The sequence below is a fragment of the Ostrea edulis genome, chromosome 10 (genome assembly GCF_947568905.1).
Source record: "Ostrea edulis chromosome 10, xbOstEdul1.1, whole genome shotgun sequence".
Taxonomy (NCBI): Eukaryota; Metazoa; Mollusca; class Bivalvia; order Ostreida; family Ostreidae; genus Ostrea; species Ostrea edulis.
This window is the reverse complement of record NC_079173.1, coordinates 39,437,765-39,463,530: the sequence shown is the minus strand read 5'-3', so window position 1 is coordinate 39,463,530 and position 25,766 is coordinate 39,437,765. Positions and strand designations below refer to the sequence as shown.

The window sequence follows — 25,766 nt, the reverse complement described above, 5'->3', positions numbered from 1 at the left end:
ACATGATTTTCGTAACATTGATGTTGAGTAACAACTTTAACCTTTTGTTTGCCCCGACACTCTGATGCGATGTGACCCAATGCTTTTTCTTTTTCTACTATTTCATGTCTCTGAAATTCACTTGAGGATTTTGATGTTAGTGGAATACCTGTACCATTTATTATTTGCATTTGTTAATCTGACCTCCCGGTATTGATATGTATGAACGGTCACCTCGTGGATGTTTGGAAGAACCCTTTCCTTCGGGAACAAGGCTAAATTTCAGTTCCATACTTACAGAAAGTGATCACGCAAAAAAAAGTCGAACAGTGCTTCAAATGTCTCTGTCATGGTTGTCATTTTCAATCACCTCTGTAAATACCTACTCAATCTTAAGGAAAACTTAACAAAAGTATCGCCTGTCTCTGGCTGGGATGATTTGAATTTTCTCTTAAAACCATCCTTTGTCAGGTTAAAGTGCTTCAGAAGAGCAATTTTCAATTTGTCATGATCTATAGCATCTTCTGAAGGCATCAATTCATCTAATGAACTACCTTTGAAATGTACGATCAGTAGCCCAACGTTTCCAGCCATTTCTGTGAATCAGTATATCTTCCAAATGTACGTAAGTAACTGTCCATTTCGCCTTTTCCTTCATCAAAAGGTGGAATTTTGGGACTTTTGAAAAGAGGATTAACACTCACCTCTTCATGAACTTCTGCTGTAATGTAAAACTTATACGGTACCAATTTTGATGCACCAGATGCGCATTTCGACAAATAATGTCTCTTCAGTGATGCTCAACCGAAATGTTTGAAATCCGAAATAACTATGAAGTTTTAGAGCTAAATATAGCCAAAAACAGCGTGCCAAAAAAGTGGAGCCAAATTCGTTCAAGGATAAGAGCTATGCATGAGGGAGATAATCCTTAATTTTGAAATGAATTTCTAAATTTTATAACAGCAATTAAAATATGCATCCGTATTTTCAAACTAGTAACGAAGTACTTAGTACGGAGAACCTCCATCTGATATTGGTGAACCATTTCCTGCATCTTCGTTTATCAATCGTACTTTTCCTACATTCGTTGGTGCTCTGTCTCATTCTTTAATCGCTGTCTCTCCGCTGGTTTCTCCTCTCTCTGGATATCTTGTAACAAACTCTCTAGAAGTATCATCCTTATAACCTAATGATTCCCCTAAATCAATCAGATCTTTTAAGGAGGTTCAGCAGTCGGTATTCTTTTTTTTTATCTTTTCAAAAAATACAGTTTTAGTAGAAGGTAATCTGAAAAATATTAAAAACCCCTGCTGGGTTCGCACCTGCGACCTACAGTTCAGCAGTCAGTATTCTAACCTACTGAGCTACTCGACTATGTATTTAAAAGGAAAAGTCAAATGTTGATATCGATTTTTTTCATCCATGTTTTTTAAAGGAAGTCAGCTATTATGACGATGTAGAGTACCTCCTGAAAGTAAAAGTCATACTGGAAGAATCGAAAGAACAGAAATACAGGCACAATGCAAGAATACTGGAAACCAACAGAAATTTTCCAATGTACTCTGTCTAATTTACACCAGAGTCGGTAGTCACACCACACATAGAAATGGTGTACAATACATAAGAATTAACCGAATATACCTTACCACACACACCGTGTCCAGCATTAATTGATAAATAATAGAAAGCCCTACATAGATGTACACACAGCATTTTAAAAGTTTGCTGTACTTACGTCACAGGATACCCAAAATTTTGAACGTACCAAATGAAGTAGGATTTTGGCGTGTTTAAGTGCGAGTTTTCTATTGTTTCAACAAACAACAATATAAATAGATTGTGAATACATGACATGCATAAATACAAAGAGGTTTGTCCGTTGAATTGTTTTTAAAATTAAAGATTTGAAAATAACACAAATCAGAGTAAAGGTGGTGTCATTTGAAAAGTTTGTGGTAAAAATGGGTTTCTAGCAATATAAAAACATTTTATAATAGTCTTTTTAATTTCTATAAATCGGGGGGGGGGGGTATCCATGTCATTAGAATGATTTTCTTGCAACACAGATAAGACTTATATCTAAATTAATATAACATCTTTAAAGATAGAGACAAGAAATCTATTTTTCCATCAATTTCATCATCAATCAATGATTATTTTTGTTTTTGTAATCGAAAGAAAAACAGCTGAACGTTAGGAGAACACAAGGGAGAAACTGTTTGCCATTTGAATATTTCTGAAGTTTGCTGTGGTTTTCCGTTGTTTTCCAATAGCTACACACTAAGCATTTGTACGTTGTACATGTATGCACTTAGCGGCGGAACTAAGGGAGGTCATGAGGGTTAACATTAGCCGAAAATTTCAAAACAAAATATCTCATTTCCCGCCATAATATTGTTGTCTACACCCGTCGTTGAACATTTTCTGGACCTTTTAATACAAATATTACTCGAGGTATCTTGTTATAACACAAAACATTATATCCGTGTTTTCAAGTTCGCGCCCCAAAATAAACAAGAGACCTAAAGTCACGGTATGTAGGTCGGAACATGTACCAATTCACACAATAGTAAGTTTTCGCATAGGCTGCTTAAATTGTGTCGGTGTGGTAATCTCGCTCAAAAACAATTTTCCGGCTGAAAGTGTGTGTATACATGTAGTACGTACAGCGCAGATGACCTCATGCTTCGCCTTGTACATGATGAGCACAAATCTTAAGTATCTCTAAATTGTGATGGACTAGCTCCCAGAGTCTCACCGGCAAATGATCTTGTTCGTTATCGTGCAGCGCGTAACCACAATCAAAAGTAGGAAATTCTAAAATGAATTGGATTGTAACGCTTTTAAGGTTTACGCTTGGACAAATTTCACGGCGATGTTTATGTGCTTGGTTTCCCGTCCTGTGGGCCATGTGGCCGCACGCCGTGGGTTACAATGTCGACACGGATCAACCTTTGATTTTTCGTGGAAAACCTGGATCCTATTTTGGAGCAACAACTGAAATTGTTGTGGATTCTAAAAAATGGTAAGAACACCTGGGTTTTGAAATATATATCAAACATCTCAAATTGATACAGGTTCGTAGATCGTTTTCTTCTTCAAACTTTTCATTTACTTGTAATTATTTCATCATTACATGTATTATTTTTGCTTATGAGAAAGTTTTCTGCCCCTCCCCAAATTTCAACAGCATGCCTATCGATCTGAATATGTTTCGGGTTGCGATTATATATGTACGTGCACATGGAGCTATATCATGATTTATTGAGAGAGAGAGAGAGAGAGAGAGAGAGAGAGCTGGGGAGTTTTCACTTCTTAAGCGCACAGCTGTACATGTACAACTACTGTCAGAGCGAAGCTACGATGTCAATGTTTTTTATTCCCGCAAAATTAAATATCAGGGTTTTGGGGGGAAAATTAACTTCACCTGCAGTGAGATTTCAAGGAGAGCAAAATCAGAACTTATATTGTTTTTTCTTTCTTTTCTCTCTCCATTAAACACCATAAATACAGACACGTACATGTATTCAAATATGTGTGTGTGTGGGGGGGGGGGGGTCTTGTGGGGAGGGGGGGGGGGGAGTCGTGTGTGTGTGTGGGGGGGGGGGGGGGGTCGTGTGTATGATGTTTTGGCACTAAGTGTTGCAGCTGTTGCGAAACTTGTATATTATCAAAAGTTTTTTTGTTTTTGGTAATGGAGGTTAAGAATAGATAAAGGGGTTCAAGCTCAAAAGATATATACACGCGCATAGAATTCTGGAGTGCACACACTTTATACAAACTATTTCCGACAGGGGCAGGTTTTAATGGCCAATTTCTTGCAAATTATAAGCAAATCTCACGGCAATTTATTTCTCTGTAGTTTGAATTCCGCCATGCAATGATAATATAGGTTAACACCGAAATCGCTGGAAAAAATCTAGATTTTATTTATATCTGATAGCAATTTATCTGTTTAGTGTAGATAACGGCGTGCAATGCGATTTCAGTACCAAGAATTGGCAAAACTTTTATGAAGATATATGTGCATACATATGAGAGAGAGAGAGAGAGAGAGAGAGAGAGAGAGAGAGAGGGGGGGGAGAAAAAGAGAGAGAAAGAATTGACAGGAAACTAAACCTCTTTATCTTTTGTCAACACACAAAACTGATAAAATCTCTCTTCCCTAAAGATATGATCAGAAAAAGAGTAATTCAACGAGAAATTCAATAGTCAGTTCAACACTCAGGCATGCTGCAGCATTTCCTTTTTAAAAAAAAGCTGCAATTGCAGCAATAAATTTTACGTGTGTACACGGTATACGGACATTTCTAAGCGTTCCAAGGTTAAGAATCTGCGAGGAAAAGATTTTGTCACAGAATATCTCTAAATGTATCAGGATGTAGTTTTAATTATCTACTTTAACTGAAGTGTACAGTAAGATTGAGAGGCACTACAGTTAAGAATCTAAATTATATAGATATTTAGAAGGAGTAGGTAGTCCTAAAATCCTATAATGTCTCGATAACTTTGATCGCAAGTTGGTTTAAAATGGCAGCAGAAGTTCCGGGAGATTCTACACCACACGTTCATGTTGAATTTTTCACTCATAAGTAGACATCACATTTGCCGGTAAAGGATTGAAAAATCAATCCTTTGCTCGGTGCCTTTAACAGAGTGGGGTCTTTATCGTGCCACACCTGCTGTGACACGGGACTTCGGTGAGTGGTTTTTTGTTGCGTTTTTTTTGCCGTCTCCGAAGGACCGCCCCATTAAATCGCCTCTTACATTTCTCATATTTTCACCTCCCCTGTCAACGTCTCCAGAACAGTGTTATTGCACGTGTAAATTTACTTTTTCACGGTTAATAAAGACATTAAAACGAGGACTAAGCGGGCAAGTTACTTATTGTAGTTTTTAAGGTTATCAACCTATAAAGTGTAACCAAACAATGCCCGCGTCAACACGCTCTTTCACCATTCGAGCGTCGTTCGTAAACAATAGAGACCTTTGGTATATAAAGAGAAAGATATACTTGACATTGAACGCGAGCTTTGATGATAATAAACTTGATTTAAGAATTATATATATTATGTTTAATTTCATTTCATACAGTTGTTGGGGTTTTTTGAGGGGGGGGGGGGGTGAATGGTGGAGGAACTACTGTATACAGTTTTTTTGGAGGAGGGGGGAGGTGAATGGTGGAGGAACTAATGTATACAGTTGGGGGTGGGGGTGGGGGTGAATGGTGGAGGACCTACTGTATATGTTGGGGTTTTTTTTTTTTGGGGGGGGGGGGTGAATGGTGGAGGAACTACTTTATACAGTTGGGGTTTTTTCGGGGGGGGGGGCTGAATGGTGAGGAACTACTGTATACAGTTGCATGTGCGACAATAAAGATTATGAACCGAACAGAGAAATATGCGTTGTGTCAACGGTTACGGGTAACAGCAGTGCGTCACTCGGCTGGTTTCGGGTAGCAGTAGTGCGTCACTCGGCTGGTTTCGGGTAGCAGTAGTGCGTCATTCGGCTGGTTTCGGGTAGCAGCAGTGCTTTACTCGGTTGGTTTCGGGTAGCAGTAGTGCGTCATTCGGTCGGTTTCGGGTAGCAGTAGTGCGTCATTCGGTCGGTTTCGGGTAGCAGCAGTGCTTTACTCGGTTGGTTTCGGGTAGTGGTAGTGCGTCATTTGGCCGGTTTCGGGTAGTGGTAGTGCGTCATTTGGCCGGTTTCGGGTAGAATCAGTGCGTCACTGGGCCGGTTTCGGGTGACAGCAGTCGAACTGTAACTCTTAAAAGCTGCAGTCCTACCTCTAATTAAAAAAAATATTTGATTTTCTGTGCATAGTGTATATCTTTTTTCTCTGTACTTATTGATATTTGGAATAAAGTTTGTAACAGATTGTCCCCATAACACAAGAGTCCAGAAAAATTTTCGTAGTGAAAACATGCCGCCTCAATATATTCCGGCTTCCTATTATGACAAGTTGGATTGCCCCTTCTTGGACCCCCCACCCCCCACCCCCGAACCTGTTCAACTATGTCGACATACAGAGTGTAGATGCATGAAATATGTGATTAAGTTAATCTATCACATTTAAAGTAATTCCATCCTCCTGCGATGTCATCAGATTTTGCAAAATCAATGATTTATCTAAATTTATGCATGATAGAAACGTGCCTTTTGTTGGAGTCTTTTTCGATAGTAATTGTAAAAAATATTGTTAAGAATAAAATATTTCAAAGGTCTAAGTTATAGATAAATAACCAATGATAAGTTTCAAAATATTGAATCCAAGAGCAATAACTCTGTTTTTATTAATTTCTCTATCAAGTCTATAATGCGATAGATTTCCTTTATTTTTTTTTACATTTTGTATATTTTTGTGAAGAAGCAGTTTTATGAAATTGTTATGAATGCTATTATATCGTCATAACCAGTTTTTATTAAATTTTGATAACGTTATTTAAGGAAAATTGCAATTTTCTGACGGTAAATTATGATTCTGTTTATGTCTCACATCTTAAAAAGTGTGATGACCTATATATTTTATTTGATAATTTGTTAGTTTGAACTCTAATAAATGGAATTAAATACACTTTTAAAACTTTTATCAGAAAAAGCTGCGAGTATGGGGTTATCTTAAAATAGAACCATTTTTTTCTTGATCCGACGTCACGCGTACGATTGGTATATTTTCACTATGCAATCGTTACAAAGTCTAGTGTTAGGAGGTTGGTCACTGTTCGCTATCTTCACCTTTCATTCATTTATGATCGACGTTAGTGACAATCAAGATTTTGTGTTTTACGATCTTGGTCTACCTGAAGCATCCGTTTGAGGGGGTCCAATTTTACCTTGCACATTGATAATCACGTGACGACATTTCTTGTCATTGTCGGGAATTATTGTAGCAACAATTGAATGTCAAATGGAGTCTCACGCCATAAAACTCGCAAAATATGTTCTCTTTTGATTATAAAAGAGAAGGAGAGGAGAATCTGCTATTACTATGCCAAACGTGTCGTCATTTCAAAATTGTAATCATTTTCAATGTACCGGTCCGACGGATTCGACCATCGGTGGCCAGATAATTCAGTTGGTAAAACGCCTGACTGGAGATTCAAATGACCCGGGTTCGAATCCCGGTCTGAACCGTTGCATTTTGTTCCTTTTATTTCGGTTACATCAGTATAAAAGATGTATATGATTTTCACAATAAAATTCTGTCATAGGAAGACTTTCATTCGCTGGCCCAGTGATTCTGAAATTCATATACGGTCGATAATCCGGGTAGCAAGGCACCCAGTTTGTTTGCTGATGCTCAAAATGAAAGGAATTAGATTAGAAGAATAATAATGTATTTTTACAATGTGAACTATTTTTAATTCTCCCTTTTTAGACTCAAACCCCTGGCCCCGGATGCAAACATTTCGACATGTGTGTAGACTGGGGCGCCAATGTTTATTACGACTACTAGTGCCATTGTGTATTCAGTTTATCAGTCAAGGGGTAGAGATTGTTATACCCTTATTTAACAGTTCCTACAGTAGTTCATATAACGCCGTGCGAAAAAAGTTCATCATTTTAACTGCTCCGGCGACTGTTGGATTGCATTCTGTATCTGCTGACCGCCCGCATGACGTCACATAGCACAGAAGCAGATAATGTTTTGGCTTTTTGAAGATACGTATACATGAGGGTATGAACTGCTATGCTTCACGTCGGCATGCCTCATGAGGTACGGTAGTCGTTAGCGCTTCACGTCGGCATGCCTCGTGAGGTACGGTAGTCGTTAGCGCTTCACGTCGGCATGCCTCATGAGGTACGGTAGCCGTTAGCGCTTCACGTCGGCATGCCTCATGAGGTACGGTAGCCGTTAGCGCTTCACGTCGGCATGCCTCGTGAGGTACGGTAGTCGTTAGTGCTTCACGTCGGCATGCCTCATGAGGTACGGTAGCCGTTAGCGCTTCACGTCGGCATGCCTCATGAGGTACGGTAGCCGTTAGCGCTTCACGTCGGCATGCCTCATGAGGTACGGTAGTCGTTAGCGCTTCACGTCGGCATGCCTCATGAGGTACGGTAGCCATTAGCGCTTCACGTCGGCATGCCTCATGAGGTACGGTAGTCGTTAGCGCTTCACGTCGGCATGCCTCATGAGGTACGGTAGCCGTTAGCGCTTCACGTCGGCATGCCTCATGCGGTACGGTAGTCGTTAGCGCTTCACGAAAAGTACGTCGGCGTAAAGCATTGCAGAATCTCTCTCTCTCTCTCTCTCTCTATATATATATATATATATATATAAATTATATATATATATATATTTCTATAATATTCGGCAATAATTTGAATGTTACTATAATAGTAGTTGATGAGTGATAAGAGAGATACAGAGCTCACAATTCTTTGTATTAAACAAAGCTCGCGTCGTCTTTTTGTTTACATGGGTTAAATATATTAGTAAACGTCTCGTTTAAAGCCGACTTGTCATTGTACAAACTAATTCTAAACACAAACAATTTCTAGCGTTTGCCACATCTCAGTTTTAAACATGATATATTTATGAAGCAACCTATACGTACATGTATTATGTACGGTATGTTGAAATATACATGTACAACTATATTTCACTGTTATCCTAACTTACCTAATTTAAAGCATAACCATTTAGAATTAAAAGGAATAAAATATGCACCGAAACAGGATATATTGTTGTGTGATTTGTCGCCTCTTGAGGTTCAACTTTGGAACGGTATTGGGACATTTGGGCTTGGTAAATGTTTGTTTGGGAGTCAATTTTACTAAGATCGTCATCTTAGAGGAACTAGCCCTTACACATTCATTACTTCTTGTATACAGTCGAGTTGTAGTGAAGTGTGCCGACCTCTCAAAATATACGTACAGCAGGAAATACTTCAGATTTGAATTTTATCACTCTGTAATCCGACATTAATCATGAATTGATATGCCCTGCTAAGAACTTATCCTATCCCTGCATGGATACACTAAGACATTTCAACAATGGGTAAACTCATTACCATCGCTCCTGGTCGACCTAATTAAATAGATCTCAACACAAAAGATTTTTTCTTGTGGTCACGCCTTTTCCTCAATATGATTAAACCAATATATTTGTTTTCCCGGGATCTGTAACGTCGTACAATATACATGTACAGTACGGCCATCGCGGATCCCGTATTAGACCCCCCCTCCCCCCCCCCCCCCCCCCCCCGGCGGTATGTTAATCCTTCCCGCGCTAACCCTCCGCGGGATTTCATCGCGGGGCAGATTTACACCGCCGCGGTGTGAAGTACCGTTATTTACCTGTTAGGACAAACTAACTGTACAATAGCTATTTTATTTGTCGGCAGAAAATGAGTACGGCTTGCTTATGGCCAGTTATTTCGCATTACATAACGGTATATTAAATAAATCATTTTAGAAAAAAAAAAGAAAAAAAAAGAAAAAGAAAATCAAGGACCTATTAAACCAGATATACTTAGGATTTAGCATATTTAATACACCTCCGATTTTTTTATTCTAAAAAAACCCAAAACAAAACATTTTATTTATGCTACATTTAATGATAAGGATTAGGAGTCGTGACCTAATATTTTTTACAGTGAAAAAATAATACAAATAGATCTACAAATGACCGTATACGAGTGCAAGATTAATATGTTCTGTCTGTTTTAATGGAGTTTGTGTAGACTTCGAGAATTGGTTCAAAATTTTATTAATAATAAAATATTATTTTGTATGTTTTATGAATAAAAAAAATGTAAATTTTATATTATGCTAAAAGAAAGATTTTTGTTTTCTCATTTCAATCGAACATCGTTTATATGTACACCTGTTAGGTCCTTGCTGACCGTGTTCTTAAAACAACACACGGAGGAGAAGACCCTGTGTGTATATGTTCAACGCGTCGAATACAGGATGTCAAAATTGTAATGTCTCTACTCCAGGGCATGGGATCTACTTATCAGCTTACAATTACCTATACGCAACAAATTTCTTACAACTTACTAATTCCTTTTTATTACGGTACATATGAATGTCAGTATCATCAAAATTAGTCTCTAATTGCATGTTAAATCAAAATTTAATATACGCTGTAGAGTAAGGCCACACATATACGACAGGGGTGGTGTATACCCCAAAACTGCGTTTTACTTGTTATCTACTTTTTGGTATTATATTATATCCCTTGAAATATGCATTGCGGTTTTTTTCCTCTCTCTCTTATATTCAAAGCCCCAAAAATTTAATTAAAATTTGAGAATTTGGATCCAACTTAATTAGATTGATGCTTTATTTGTATTGATTACCAAGCGGTGTTTGTGTGGCTAGTCTAATGTTGTCTTAGCAGATTCACGGGTAGAGCGTGCGCTGATCGAGGCCTGGGGCGTTGAAGCAGACAGGAAGTGTTATGTGACAGATATACACATACCCGAGACGTTCTCTACACAATGAAACATATTAAGTTAGGACGTCTTCACAATGTCTAGAAGAGAATACACGCATGTTGATGTAAAGGCAAATATGTACTGTGTTTATATAGCTATAGGGACACCTATCTAATACTCTCTTTCGAATTGGGAAAAAAATGGTTTTGAGAGAATATTAATTAGAACATATCCTCACACCACTTGTCCCCTCTAATCTAACATTTTGTATCTACATCTTTCTTATACTGCGGGTCACATTTATGGAGACGTAATTTGTGCAGATTTTTGTCAGATCGTTAAAAATTGTCCTCACTTTACACGTTTTATCTCCCTCCTCTCAAATTTTATATCGAGTTTAATGATGCTAGGCTTTCCTTTTCCTACTTTAATATTTGCGTGATACATGTTTTTTATATTTGTACAATTACATGTATAGACTTATATTCCTGAAAAATAATTTATGAAACCACCACTCTGTGATTGATACTAACAGGGATAATCAGTTTTCGTGAAGTTACTTTTGCTGTTTCACGGGTAAAGCATGCACCGATCGATGTCTGAGGCGTTGAAGCAGACAGGGCGTGTTATGTAACAGATATACACATACCCATGACCGTTTCTTCACAGTCCAGTCAGCTTTGTTAAATAGTACTCTCTCTCTCTCTCTCTCTCTCTCTCTCTCTCTCTCTCTCAAATTTTATAAAGATTAGAATTTGCTGATGCAAGGTTTTCTTTCCCCTACTTTGATATGAATTTATGTTATCCATGTTTTGTTTTGTTTTTAAATATTTGTACAAATACATTGTATAGAATTAAATTCCTGGAAAAAAGATTTATGAAACCACCAATATGTGATTGATACTGACAGGGATAATCAGTTTTCGTGAAGTTACCTTTGCCGGTTTACGGATAAAGCGTATATATATGCACTTGTATATGGTCATCTTCCGACATTGGTATATGGTAATCTACCCTTATATTGAATGTATGGTTCAATAAAGGTAACATAAGAAGTTTTTGTAAAATGTGTTTTTACAAGCGGTGCATGCACATGTATATGGCAATTGATTTATTTATAGTATTGCTGAACAAACGATCTGTTTTCAGTTGATGATCAGTATTTATTTTTACGTTAACGGGAGATAACTCGCGTTTGTTGATGGCATTAATCATCTACAGGTAAGACCGCGGCGAGGACAGCGGGACCGCGGGGGGAGCGCGGGATATGCAGGGTTACCTGAGATATACCGCGGTAGCTCTATCCCGCGGGGGGAGCGCGGTCTAATACGGGATCCGCGATGGCCGTACACTGTAGGTAGCCATTTCGCCGTTTCCTCGTTTTTCCGGAGCCGATTCTGAGTTAATATCGTACACGTATATTAACCGGAATTTCTTTTTTAAAAAAGAAGTTAGATTATCTATCCATATTTCTAATAATATTTTTCAATAGTATCCAGATGTGTGGATGTTCCTAGCTTTGTCTCCAATCAATTAAAAGGAATGGAAAATTGATATGAAGATTTTTAAAATTGCGTTCGCGAAAATTGGAAGTTGAATTCTCTCTTGAACTATTTTTGGTTAATGAAGCCTTCCCCTAAGTCATGATTTACTTAACATGTAAACGAGCTATTTGTGGTATTGTCTTCATGTGTAAGTATGTGTGCCTTCATAGGGCGTAAAAGCAGGCATTATATGTACTGTATTGGAAGGAAATCCGCATAACGTGTTACAGAGTGATAACGAACACATACAAACCACTAACGTCTCCTACATTCCTCCCACTGAGTGTACAACAGCCCAATAAAAATATGTAACAACACATAAACAATATTTCACACAAGAGGCTCCCGGGCCTGCACGCGCACCTGCATTCCCTTGCTTGTTCGGAGATGTTGTCTTCTAAACATTAACAGGCTCAAACTGACCCCCCCCCCCCCCACCCTTCCTATAGGTTACAAGATATAAATGACGTCATAGAACAGCTACAGCTGGTCCAGCTTACTCAATATCGGGTTTTAACCGGATCTAGGTCATCCCCATTCTTAGGACGGGTACAAACAGAAATATTACCAGTTTTCTTGTGAAAAACACAAACAGACACTCACTCTACTAGCTGCAGAATTGTAGCTCTCTGTGATAAACATTACAGCAGATCAGAAAGCTAACAGATCCGCCCCTTATAATACCTCTGATCTGTCCCAATATTTTCTCAGAGAGCAACAGTTCTGCAGCTAACGCTGTACGTACGCGACCAGTCATTGCATTAACTTTCACAGACAAATCAGTGAAATAATATTATACATGTAGCTATACCCAGTCCTTCAATCAATCTTCGAAATTGTTCAACAATTAAGTTTTGTTTGTATGCTTCACCAAAGTTACTGAACTGAATCGTTGGAACTTTTGCCTATATCATATAAATGACAATAAATTTTAAGACTTTTAAACCAATCTTTTTTTCTTTTTTTTTTTTTTACAGTTTAAGGAGGTATACTATATCATCATGATGGCGGACTTCCTTATAAAGCATGAACAAAAATATAGATATCAGCATTATTTGTCTGTTCCGTTTAGATTTAATTGTCTCATTGAGTAGATCAATAGGGTAGAGTGTCATCTGCAGATCTGCTGATCACAGGTTCGAGTCTGGTGGGGGGGGGTTAAAACAATTCAAACTAAACTCCATTTTTTTTTTTGGTTGCTAAAAAGGTAAATGTGAAAGTTTTTTATATCAAAATATTGTAATGTTGTACACATCCCACACTTTTCATCAATATCAGATTTCTCTATTAAAGCATTCATCCTTAAGTACTGTATTTATCCGTTATAGTATCCCTAAAGTACTGTAAAACTTTGACAGTCCATGATAATGATTAATGGAAAAATGAAGGTACATGTAGTTTCATCGGAAAATTTGTGGTAGATATGAGTTTTTAGCAATATTAAAACATATACAAATAGTTATACAAAATTCTATAACAAAATTTTTGGGGTATCCGATATCTTTACATTATTCAAATGAATTACTAGTATCAAATCGTTCAAATGTACATTTTAATTTATTCTGATGACGATCGCATTATACAATTAACATTATCAATATGAGCCCTACCTGAAGTCCAAATCAACCATATTAATGTTTTAGGATTCTTGTGGGTGCGATAAAAGACACTTTCACCGAGAAACCGGATATCCCATTCCCAGGAAATGTTTACGCATGCCCAGTGGACTTCAATTCCGAGACAAATTGCTCAGTGTTGTCGAATTTGAGAACGCCAGGTATGTATGTTCAATGTATGTATGTGTGTGTATGGTGATGGATGGATGGATGTCATCATTCGAGACTCACGGATGATCGTACTTCTTTTACCTCCCATAAGATACAACGCCAATAATTTTGCATAACTGATTAGAATGCATGACCTAATGTGAACTATCGAGGACCAATGAGAATCGCTGTAAGTATTCCCGGAACTCAAAGCGCCATCAGTAATGGCGGCGCCCTTAAACACATCCCTCCGCTTCAATAATGCGGATAAAGCATCTCGTTGAAATCTTTGTAACCTGTCCAACTTGAACGTAGTCAAAATCTTTGCTTCGAAAGCCATGCTTTTTTATGCTCCCGAACACTGGAAATAACAGACTTTTTCATTGGTTGAAACAAGGAATGGTAAAGCGAACCATCGCATGTAAAAGCCGACACACACCTTCAAGCAAAGATATCGGCGTTGTATCCCACGGGAGGTAAAAAAGTGCGACTGACCGTGGGTTTTCGACGATGGTGTGTATGTATTCATGTTTACATTTTCAATTTTTTGTCTTTGATATCTCAACAAATTTTAATGATAAATATTTCCTCGTGAATGCACTGCAGTTGTGAACAATGCGCGTATGAATCTTGATAAATATAGTACGTCTATTTTGATGGTTGGAATTTCCGAGAAAAAGGGAAATGGAATCGAAGGTAAACGCAACGTCAAATGAAACAACACAGGGAAACTTTTTAATGTTTATATTCATCGAATTAGTCAGCAACAAACATGTATTCATTGTCGAGGATGAAAACCATGTCAATTTCAAAAGATATATAAGAGAACAGATTCAGAGAATATAAATACTAAATAAAATAAAATCATTTTTGAAAATACATGAGGATGTGAATTACAATGCTTCAAGCCGGCATACTTTTCATGAAGCGCTATTTTTACTTTCTACTTTCACTTTTCTCGGAATTCCCAGCCGTTATGATAGACGTACTGTATTTATCTATTCATAATATACGCCCACTATAATTTATAACCGCAACGCATTCAGTATAAAATTGCTGTCATGTTTTAACTTGCAGGGTTATTATATGCAAAAACATTGGAAATGAAAATATTAATCAAATAGAATGCAAATGCAGTATCTTACGTGGATTTCGTTATTTTTTGTTTGTTTGTTTGTTGTTGTTTTTTTGTTTTTGTTTGTTTATTTTTTTGTTTTTGTTTTTGTTCGATGCGTTTTCTTGGCGAGTATGCCAATTGATACTTTCCCAATTCTCATGTTTGTACATTTTATGTACATTTATATTTTGTAAGTGTTTCGTTATACATTATATCAGTAGATTGTGATAAATGATTTTCCCACGTGTTTGCTACGTATTTTTCACATACTTATTGTATGTCAATGCCTCCATGTGGTGACATGTGATAGAAATAATTTTCCCAATTTCTACGACTTTACGACTTTATTTTGAGTATCCTTGTATTAATTTTCGATAATGTTATAATAATTGTCCTTTCGAACATATACATGATATTCTAAAACGATTTAAAAGTTTCCCATCCCCAATACATTGCATTGCTGGAGTCAAACTAGAAAATCAGGCAGGTGCGACAATCAGGTGTGACAATCAATCAGGTGTGACTATTAGATGTGACAATCAGTCAAATGTGACAATCAGTCATGTGTGACAAACGCATCTAGGGTATGCAATTATATGCCAGGGAAGAGTAAAACCGAGGATGTTATGGTGGCGTATTTCTGCTTTCACTTGTCAGATAATTATGTCAGTTTGTCAGAAAATCATGTTAACTTGTCAGATAATCATGTCAGTTTGTCAGATAATCATGTTAACTTGTCAGATAATTATGTCAATTTGTCAGATAATCATGTTAACTTGTCAGTGTTTAGGTCGACTTTTCGGGAAAAAAATCCTTGTTCATATTTTCTCATTGTCTTAATTCTGGTACGCTAATGTCAAAATTTGCTGACATTTGCTTTCCATTTTAATGTCTGATAAGTCAACATTACGATCTGACAAGGCAACAATTATAATTATCTGACAAGTCGACATAATCGTTTGACAAGTCGACAAAAAGATTATGTTGACTAGTCAGAATATTATATAGACTTGTCAGAACATTATATAGACTTGTTAGAACATTATGTCGACTTGTCGGGTGATTATGTCGACTTGTTAGAACATTATGTCCACTTGTCTGAACAATATGTCGACGTAACTAGTCATCATGTTGTTAACTGGATGGCACATTTTGGTCGTGAAAGCATTTGCACAATTACTCTTTAAAAAAAAACCTTTTTATTATTTCACAAATAAACAAAATCATCTGGCAAGTCAAAATGATCAACTGACAAGTCGACATCATTATCTGACAAGTCAACATAATTAGCTGACAAGTCAACATAATTATCTGACAAGTCAACATAATTAGCTGACAAGTCAACATAATTATCTGACAAGTCGACATGATTATCTGACAAGTGATGACAAATACATCGCCACAGGATATGAATGAAATGTAGTACACTAGTTTTAAGTTTAATACAGCTGTGTCTATTTACAATGACATTAGAGCTTTAAGCATGCAAAGGACAGTGCACTTAATTTCCGTCAGGAATTGAACTTTTAATTTAGAGAGGTTACTGAACGTTAAGCCATTTGAGTAACATATTGCTGTTTGTCGCCATGCGTCGATATTATTTTTCGAACATTTTTTACTTTAGACATCTTTTGAGGTACAGAAGTGGTGAATATTGCAATCTTTTTATGATGCTAGGATTAAAATCAAAACAATCTTTACAACCTTTTTCTCTTTACTTTAGGGTATAAGATTTAAAACTGAGAACACTGTTATACGTGCATGAAAGCATGTACCAAAGTAGTGACATTGGGGCCCAAGCATAGAACTTTATCATACAGTGAAACATCGTAAAATTTGAATGTTTAATTGATGTTTTCTTCAGTGCTATCTAACAAAAGGAGATAAACTACTGCAGGTGCATAGTTTTGTTGGACATGACGACCTCCACCAATTTAAATGCAACAAATGTGTTCTCGGGGTCAGGGATTCGTACTGTAGGGTGGAAAATGTGTTCCCGGGGTCAGGGATTCGTACTGTAGGATGGAAAATGTGTTCCCAGGGTCAGGGATTCATACTGCAGGGTGGGTCTGATTGGAACTTGCAGTGACGATACAGATAATATTATAAAAATCTTCTCTGTTCATGAACATCTAGAACAAACTAGATGCATACTTATATTAATCATGAAAACTTGAAGTAGATTTGTGAAACAAACAACCTCTGGGTCAAGGGTTCAGGCTGCGAGGATGGGCTATATGAAATATTTTGAAATTGCATTGAATCTTCAAAACACTTCCTCTAATGCTGAACATTTAGGAAACAACCTACGTGTGCGTGCATTATAATATACTATGAATGGAGACCTCTACAAAAATGTCAATTCACAGACCATGGGTTCAGAATCTATGGAGGGGGGGGGGGTTGAGATGGGGGGGGGGGGGGACTACAAGTGTTACAGAGTCGGAATGCAGTTGTCTATATCAGTAAAATGCTTTTAAACAGAAAACAAATGAAGTAAGTGCATAATGAATGCCCACGATGGCGACTCTGTAGCTCATAAACATTCATAAACATTCATTATGAAATGCATCTTTAAAGGGAAAGGCAACCCTGACCATATAGTTGCTTTTATGAATAAAGTTTAACTTACTGATACCGCAAACTTCCACCAGAGTTCGTTTGCTCACAACCCCTTCGTAGGCACTGTGACGTAATGAGGCCTCGACGAGGAGTTTGACTGATACCGTTTATGAGAGAATCACGTCATATTGCGGGAAACGATATAGCACATTTAAGATAATTATTATACAGTTGTGAAATATTGATGTAGAACGATATGAAGCATTTAAGAAATAGTATTTAACACGATTAATGAATATTACAGTCTTGAATTCACAACAACCGTGAATGACAACCTTTAACAGCAAAAATCCTTGCTTAACAATTAATTCAATATTAATCTATCATGTATTTTAAATTACCCGCCGCTAAGAGAATGGCCATTGATGTTTAATTTATGACGTCACACCGTCTGTCCCGGTTTATTTCATCAGTAGAACAGTAAACAGGACAAGTCACGAACAGTTAAGTTTTGTGCCGTATAGATTTGAACCCGTTATTTCGCAAGAAGAAATTAAGAAAAGAAGACGTTCAGTCGAGTCGCAGACCAGACAGACGGGAAATGTTTCTTCATACAAATGTCTCGAACCTCAACTCGTCATTGATGGATCCACAGTTTACGTAGTCTTTTCTTTTCAAATGTGTTGGTTGGGTCGGGGATTTCGAGAAAAAAACCTTCTTTCACATCTCTCCTTCGCATTAGTGTAATTAACTGCTTGACAGGAAGACATCAACCTATCTCTTCGTAAAATCTACCACATGCACATCTTTGATGATCTTAGAATCTCATCAAAACCGGAACAGACGGTGTGACGTCACAATTATTGATTTTTGTGGTCTTGAATACAAAAGAGTTCACATCATGGCAGCCTCTATACAAAGCAGGAATTTCAATTTTTAGCGTTTTCAAATTAGTACTAAAGCTTATCTAGGCCGCATATCAACATAATAGTATCATGACAAATCTTTATCATATAATTAATCCTATAATTTATCATGTAAAAATCTTTTGGGTTGCCTATCCCTTTAAGAATATTCTTTATTCATGAACATGTGTCTCATACTTTGGGCAAAGGTTGTGTAGATCGAGTAGTATGGCATGGTCCTGCAGCAAGGTCTTTGACCAAGGTCAAGGTCGATATGTTGTTCATACAATGTAATATGATAGCCAATATTTATGAATGCGGTGCATCTATTTTAACGGGTGGAACTTACAGAAAGGAAAGTAGAGTGTAAATATAGATAGACATTTTTGTAAATGTATGAGGGTATATTGAAGAAATAAATTTAATGTCATTTTTTAAATACTTCATGAAAAGTAGGACAATGCAGGCATGAATAAATACAGATGCATGCCGTAACATTACACAATACATGAAAACATAGAATGATATTTGCTTTTCGGTGGATAGTTCAAGAATCTTTAATTATTTCTACGAACTATGATTTTGAATTGATAATAAAATATTAAATACATGTAAATACAGTAAGTTATGGTCATTGCTTGAACTCCTGTTATATACACTTATTTCACCCCCATCCCATCTCTCTCTCACTCGTGATTTTTTTTTTCAAATATCTTTTCTGTAGAAACTGGCGCTAATGTATCACAAAAAGTTTATGAAGAACGAGATCAACTTTTGGGCGCAAGTATCCTTGTTCCTGAGGATTCAACAAAACCCATTAAGGTAAAACTGTAATAAAAAAAATCAAAATAGAAATAAAAAGGAAGAATGAAAGAAAAAAGCCTGTTAATTTCGTCTGTGGGTAACAGTAGCCTAATTAGACAAACACTTGTGGAACAAAAAGCTGAATCTGACCGTATTTCAGATCTGTGCGCCAAACTGGAAGAACCTGCGGTTTTTTAATCCTACTGATGACGTCGACGATTACTACCAAGTGACGGGGAACTGTTTTATGCTGAAGGACAGGTCGGATATAGTCAACACGGCAGACATCAGCAGATTCCGTGTTCCCATTGACCTCCTGGACTTCTACAAAGCACCGCTGCTAGGATTTTCTATAGCAGATATGAAGGTATGAATATATGTTCGCAGGGGCCATCATTCATAGGTGCATTCTCCACTAAAGTGTACAATTCCATTTTGAAAATAATGAAAAATAAAATTTTGGTTACAGCGTTCTTTCATAATTTTTTTTCTTCAGAAAATGAGTATCTTAATATCATTTTGGTATGAATGGGAAATTTTTACTGCTACTCTTTGCCGAAGTAAGTTATGTCAAATAACCAAGTCCAGACAATAAAAACAACAGAAACGTGATGGGGGTAGGGTTTTAATCTGTCCAGACATTCAATATCTATTAATGCCAATGGAAAAGTGATTAATTTTTCAAGTATGTGCATAAACATAGATTTGCTTACATATGCATGTCAATACCTAAGCATTATATTTCACCTGAAAATACAAATATCAAATACGAAGAGAAAATTGGCAAGCTATTTTTTCTTGATGCATCATATTCCAATTACGATAGTTCAAATTAAGTGACCCCCAGAAACCTAAAATGTATTTCAAATCCCGACTTAGATAGTACACCGTCAGTATAACATTTGAATGGGAAAGATATTTGGCCACTAACTTCTCAAATACTCATTATACATAAGTGCGTAACAGTAACGCATCTGTTTCAGAAGGATATAGAATAAAAGGAAGGAGATCTTGTGTACTTTAAATTCAAACAATGCATTATTTCTTACAGAAATTGATGAGCAAAGTTTGAATTTGTTTTTATTTTCTTTTTTCCACTCATTTATTTCGATATCAAATGTAGTGTACACTGTATCTTGATTCTAAAAAGTAATCTACTTATTTGAACGATATCTCCCATCTAACGTTAAATAGATGACAAAAGATTCACAACCATTGAAATGAGAGTTTATCTACATATTTTCAATCATGAATAATAACATGAACCTGAACACAAATAAAACTTAACGAACAAAGAGGAGAAAAGTCAGTATCGCATCAATTATGAATATTATGTTTTTCTGTGTGTATTTTTACAGTACATTTTGGGTTTATTTTCCCCGACGAGCTATCAGTTTCCGCTCCGTCAAAAGTTGAGCAGGAACCCTACTTTCCCTACCCGTTTTCCTTTCATTCTCAAGAAATGATGGATCATTTTAAGCTTCTTTCTTTCCTGGCATGCCTTCTGGATTTCTGCCAGTGATTTTCCCATTTCTTACTATTCTGAAAAGTTCGAGTGAATCATTCAATTTCAAGCGTATTTTTCTCTCTATGTGCTAGAAATGAATTGTACTTATTAAAAACAACAGATAATGTTGAGGAATTAACCAAGTGTTTGATAATAATAGCACTAAATCCAACGAGAAACTAAATTTAAATATCTAAACAGATACGTTACCACTACGAACAGATACGATACCATCAATAATAGGTGCTTGCAATGTACCAAAATGACATTCTACCATCTTAATTCTTTATAACAATATTCATAATAAAAAGAAAAAGCAAAATTTGTCATATTCATTGCTTTTACAAAGATGAATTTTCAGAAAATTCATGAAAAAAAATCTATATTTACCATCTGCCCGTCTGCGCGTTACAAAGTTTTAAAATCATGTTTGCATTATTATTTGTTGAACCGGATACAACATACTGTAACTAAGTTGAAGTTCAGAATGAAAACGAACTCTAAATATCCGTATTACAGCCATGAAAAGAACGTTGGTAACGTATCTGTTGATTAATCATGTTTTCCTTTAAAAAAATCATTCATTATCCATCATATAGAATAGAGTCGGTGTAAAATACATATACCTGCATAATCAAACAACTTCATGTAATCAATTTTGTTGTACATGCCCTTCTTCTGAAGCTGGATAGGCGGTAACGTATCTGTTGCAAACCTCGCATCCACATGCTGATTTTTAGTCTTTAATCTGGGTTATTTATCATATCCCTTTTTCATGATGCAAAAACTTTAAGCTTATTCTTATATCTAATAAATATGCTATTTACATTGATATGAAAAATTGAAAAGAATGCGGTCAGATTTTTTTTGTAGAGGTTTAAAAATCGGTAACGTATCTGTTCGCAATCCAACGGACACCAGTTTCAGAACATTTTTTTCGTTAAAATATAATTTCTTTGAAAAATTCAAAGTTACTTGCTAGACATTAGTTTTGTTACCTTCAAATAACAACAAGAAAGGACCTGAAAGTATAGAAATTATCAAAATTACCCCAACTGTAATAGTTATCAATGTAAAACGGACACGGTGATTTTGCTTAAATTTTCACATCTTATGAGTGTAGTACTCGGAGCAATGCATAATTATGTTACTATAATCATATTAGGATTTTAATACATACTGAATACATGTGTAAAATATACGATTTTATCAGCTAAAGCATTAAATGTATTTTTGAGGGCAGCGGACACATAAAATATGCAATTTAACACTTTAATGGAGAATGCACCCATAGTGATACAGGGTGTTCTCAAAAGAAGCAGTCCTAATTTATGATGTCAATAACTATATTTATGTAATACCCGTTTAATGTTGATCACAGGAACGTGTTGCTCTAACCCCAACAATACGACTGACAACATTACTTTTGTGTGAATTGTCATTTATTGTGATGACAATGTAAAAAGGGGGGATATATTTTACAGTTTAGAGAGTGTGGTTTCTGCTTAATTTCTATTGACAGCCATTTCTTGTCATTTGCAGTATGAACACGTATTTTGTTTCAATCTAGTTAGATATGGTTTTTAGCACCGTCTGTCCGCGAGTGGATAACTCCGCGACATTGTTGAAAAATGTGTCTCCATGTTTATCTAATAAACAACGCTTACTTATATTATACAAATGGTTTATCTTATGAGTTTAAAGTTTGTCCTTGAATTATTTTCTTTATGATATACCCAACAATGTATCGTTCTTTGATACTGTGGATTTCACAGTGTGTGTTTGCGCTTCAGTAAATACTGAGTAGGCCGACATGAAGCGTCGCCATTCATTTCTTAATTAAAGGAAGTCATATTTCATCATGATGTACTACATGACATATATTTCGTTGTCTACATTCAGAATCGAGTATTTGAGACCTTATACGGTGCGCCTAACGCTGGACGAAGTTCTACAGGTAATATACTGCAAATCATAGAAACGAATTATTTTGTACATGTTACCTGGCTAAAACACACGACAATGAGATTTGTATCTGTGTTCTGATATGAATATTTAATGCGGTTTTTATTGTAGGAGGCATGGTTGGGAAGAACGATGGCTCTTTGACAAACATTAAGTCTCTGAAAATGGAAGTGGAAAGGTCAGAGGTCATCAAAGATACATACTTAACGGGCTCATTATTTGGTAAGGAATTGATACGTACTGTGATCTCGTATATCAATACTTGTTATCGGGGCTGGTCAGTTGTGCATGCCCGCGGTAGTTATGTTGTCTCTCGTATAAATATTAGATGATATCAACATCAACATACATATTGATAAAACAAAAAGAATGGGAAAAAAAAAAAAAAGAAACTCATAGTACAATACAATTTCATATTCATTTTAAGATATGAGAAATACTTTAATTGATTTATTGATAACACAGAATGATGTAAATGCTGGTTTATCTAGTCAAACTATCACAGTCACTGATGACAATTACCGTCATCAACAGGTCAAGGTCAACCACATTCAATATCTAGTACCCCTAACTACGAACACCAGTGACTGCCTAACAACGTCTTCCCATGGACACAATTAAGCCTGTAAAATCTGTCTAGGGATGTCCCTCCACTCCAACTGCAGATCTTGGGTCAGTTGTTGCAGAATCTTCCCATGGACACAATTAAGCCTGTAGAATCTGTCTAGGGATGTCCCTCCACTGCAGATCTTGGGCCAGTTGTTGCAGAATCTGATGTTGTTGCAGAATCTGATGTTGCTGTCTTTGGTGGATGCCTCTATCCAGTTCGGTCCATGTATATTGGATAGGGTTTCAAATGTTTACAAAACATCACGTGTTACATGTAGATAAGCAGCATGAGCCGTCAACGTACCCTGTATGTGACTCAATGCTGTCCTGCCTGTATAGAATCCCCTCCAAAGCGGTCAGTCTCCTAGATGCAATATTGCACAAAACCTTCATTTTGGCGCCTATACACTCTGAGTTTCTGCAGTGAAAACCTAGATTCGTCGCTTAACCAAAATGTCCGCCAGCGTTGCCGCGGTTATACTCTACGGGTCTGAGACCACTGAAGTCGGTTCCGGCGATGTTGCGGAGTCAGAACAATGCCACGAACAGGTCTCCCAGAATCCCGTAGTCGATTGTGATCATTTTGATCTGGTATTTTGCGAATCTGAAGAAAGGCAGCTGCTGTAGATGACTAGGTTGTGAATTGTGACGATTCAGTGCCGCTGACGTCACACTTGATCTACCTGCTCTGTGACGATCATTTGTTGAATCAGACTGTTGATATCTGCTCCAAAGGCGAAATACGGTGTTTTGTGCAATAATGAAATCTCTTGCAACTGTACATTATGAAACACCTGCTTCCAGTCGTCCAATTGCGTTGTTGCGTTGAGCATCATTCAGACGCAGTGTTTCTCAAATAGCGGTTACATTTAAAGACAACGCGATCAAATAAGCGTTAAAGAGTTAGATATCACTTGAAAATTTTGAGTTATTTTCAATGTTGTTAGTTGATACTAAACATTTTAGTTCATTATTTATAATTGTTATCCGTTATTGATTTAAATTATATATTCTAATTTATTGAATTTGCAAATAAAAGGCCAATGTGTAATCAAAGAGCGATAACTCTAAAGAAAAGTGACAGCCGACACCACCACACTAACAGCGCTAGTGTGAAGTGTACATGGATGGAATTTATGTCTGCTTACATGAAAATGATTTTGGTGTTGACGAAAATTGAATCCAGAAGATTGAGCAGAATTTGACGAGGTTTAATGACCTCTATTTCACCAATGACGTCGCTATTTCGGGAGATCCCGTGAAATCAAAAACCGAAATGAAAAGTGCTCTTACTGAAGCAAATTCCGAAAATACTAAAATTTCAAAAGGTTTCAAACAAGCCTCGGACGAGAAAATCAAACAATTACGGAAAAACTAACATACATATCCAACGAAACGCAATACAAAATGGGATGTTATAATCATTCAACGTAGTCCGATATCGTAACTACACGTATGATATTTCTGAGAACTGGAAACTGTTAAAATGAGTACATACATGTATAATTTACACCTAATCACTTTAGTAATGGTTTATGTTTTTAAAAAAAAATCATGTATCTAATTACAATGTATTTTCAATTAAATAGTGCCTTAAATAGAATATCGTTTAAGAATGGACTACCGAAACCTTTCCCGCCATTGATGCGACAGAGCTGAACTCGAAACGACAAACTTTATGCAGAAGTGCGACCGAAAATATTACAAATGTAGCTTCAGAGAATCAGATTGAGCATCATAGAGACACAACGAAAAATAAACAGGAAACAATTTACTAATACCTCAGTGAAAGAGACTGGAATAAAGAAATTAAAACGGCAAATGAAACTTAAACAGAACATAAAAAACGGACTTTTTAAACCTACCAAATACAAAGATATTATAACCCCCAGATGAATTTAGTCAGATCAGCGAAAATTGCACTCTCCAGATAACCCCATTATTGTGCGCTATCGTGTATGGTATGATCTGCTTATTCATGTTGATACCCGTGGACTTGAATTTTACGAACAACTAAAATCAAATTCCTTTGAATTTCTCAGAATGAAAATGAACATGTCGCCCTGTCCCATGAAACGAAGTAAAAAAAAAAAAAAACAAAAAAAAAAACAACTACTATTAGGGATTAGCAAACGAAGGAGGATATCAAGAAAATGAATGTTTACGAAAACACCCTAGCCTTGCTCAGGTCTCTATGTTTAATAATCAGTTCTCTCTTTAATACTTTTAAATAATGCCAAACATAGACAATGTTTGGTGACATTTACGTATGGTAGAGAGCAGATATTTAGATTTCTGAAACACAGTATTTGGACGAAACGATAAAGTAATAAAACCAACATAGAGACTTGAGTAGATCTAGAAAACACCCATGTACTGTGATTTTGTAATTACTTTCTTCTTGGAAAAAGTATATATTTAGAATTTGTAAATATAAGTAGTACTATGTGAGATGCTGTAGGAGTAGCGACAAACGATTAGTGTTTTACTTTGTATACTCGTACTTTTTAGGGTACAGCATTGCAACAGGGAATCTAGGCGAAAACCCGAAACGATTGTTTTATTTTGTGGTTGGCGCTCCTAACTTTGGCAACAAGAACGGGAATATTGGCGCTGTAAGTTC

The 25,766-nt window shown here is 36.5% G+C and overlaps 1 protein-coding gene across 1 annotated transcript in view; it reads left to right on the top strand.

Annotated features, from left to right (window-relative positions):
* Positions 1-2,363: 2,363 nt before the first annotated feature.
* The window catches only part of LOC125666054 (integrin alpha-4-like), a 50,925-nt gene continuing 27,522 nt past the window's right edge, over positions 2,364-25,766 (top strand). Inside the window, exons 1-7 of the mRNA XM_048899169.2 lie at positions 2,364-3,004; positions 13,552-13,685; positions 18,983-19,080; positions 19,223-19,429; positions 22,472-22,526; positions 22,646-22,756; positions 25,655-25,758. Coding sequence (XP_048755126.2) covers positions 2,802-3,004; positions 13,552-13,685; positions 18,983-19,080; positions 19,223-19,429; positions 22,472-22,526; positions 22,646-22,756; positions 25,655-25,758 — 912 coding nt within the window. The 5' untranslated portion in view covers positions 2,364-2,801. The remainder of the gene's footprint in view (positions 3,005-13,551; positions 13,686-18,982; positions 19,081-19,222; positions 19,430-22,471; positions 22,527-22,645; positions 22,757-25,654; positions 25,759-25,766) is intronic.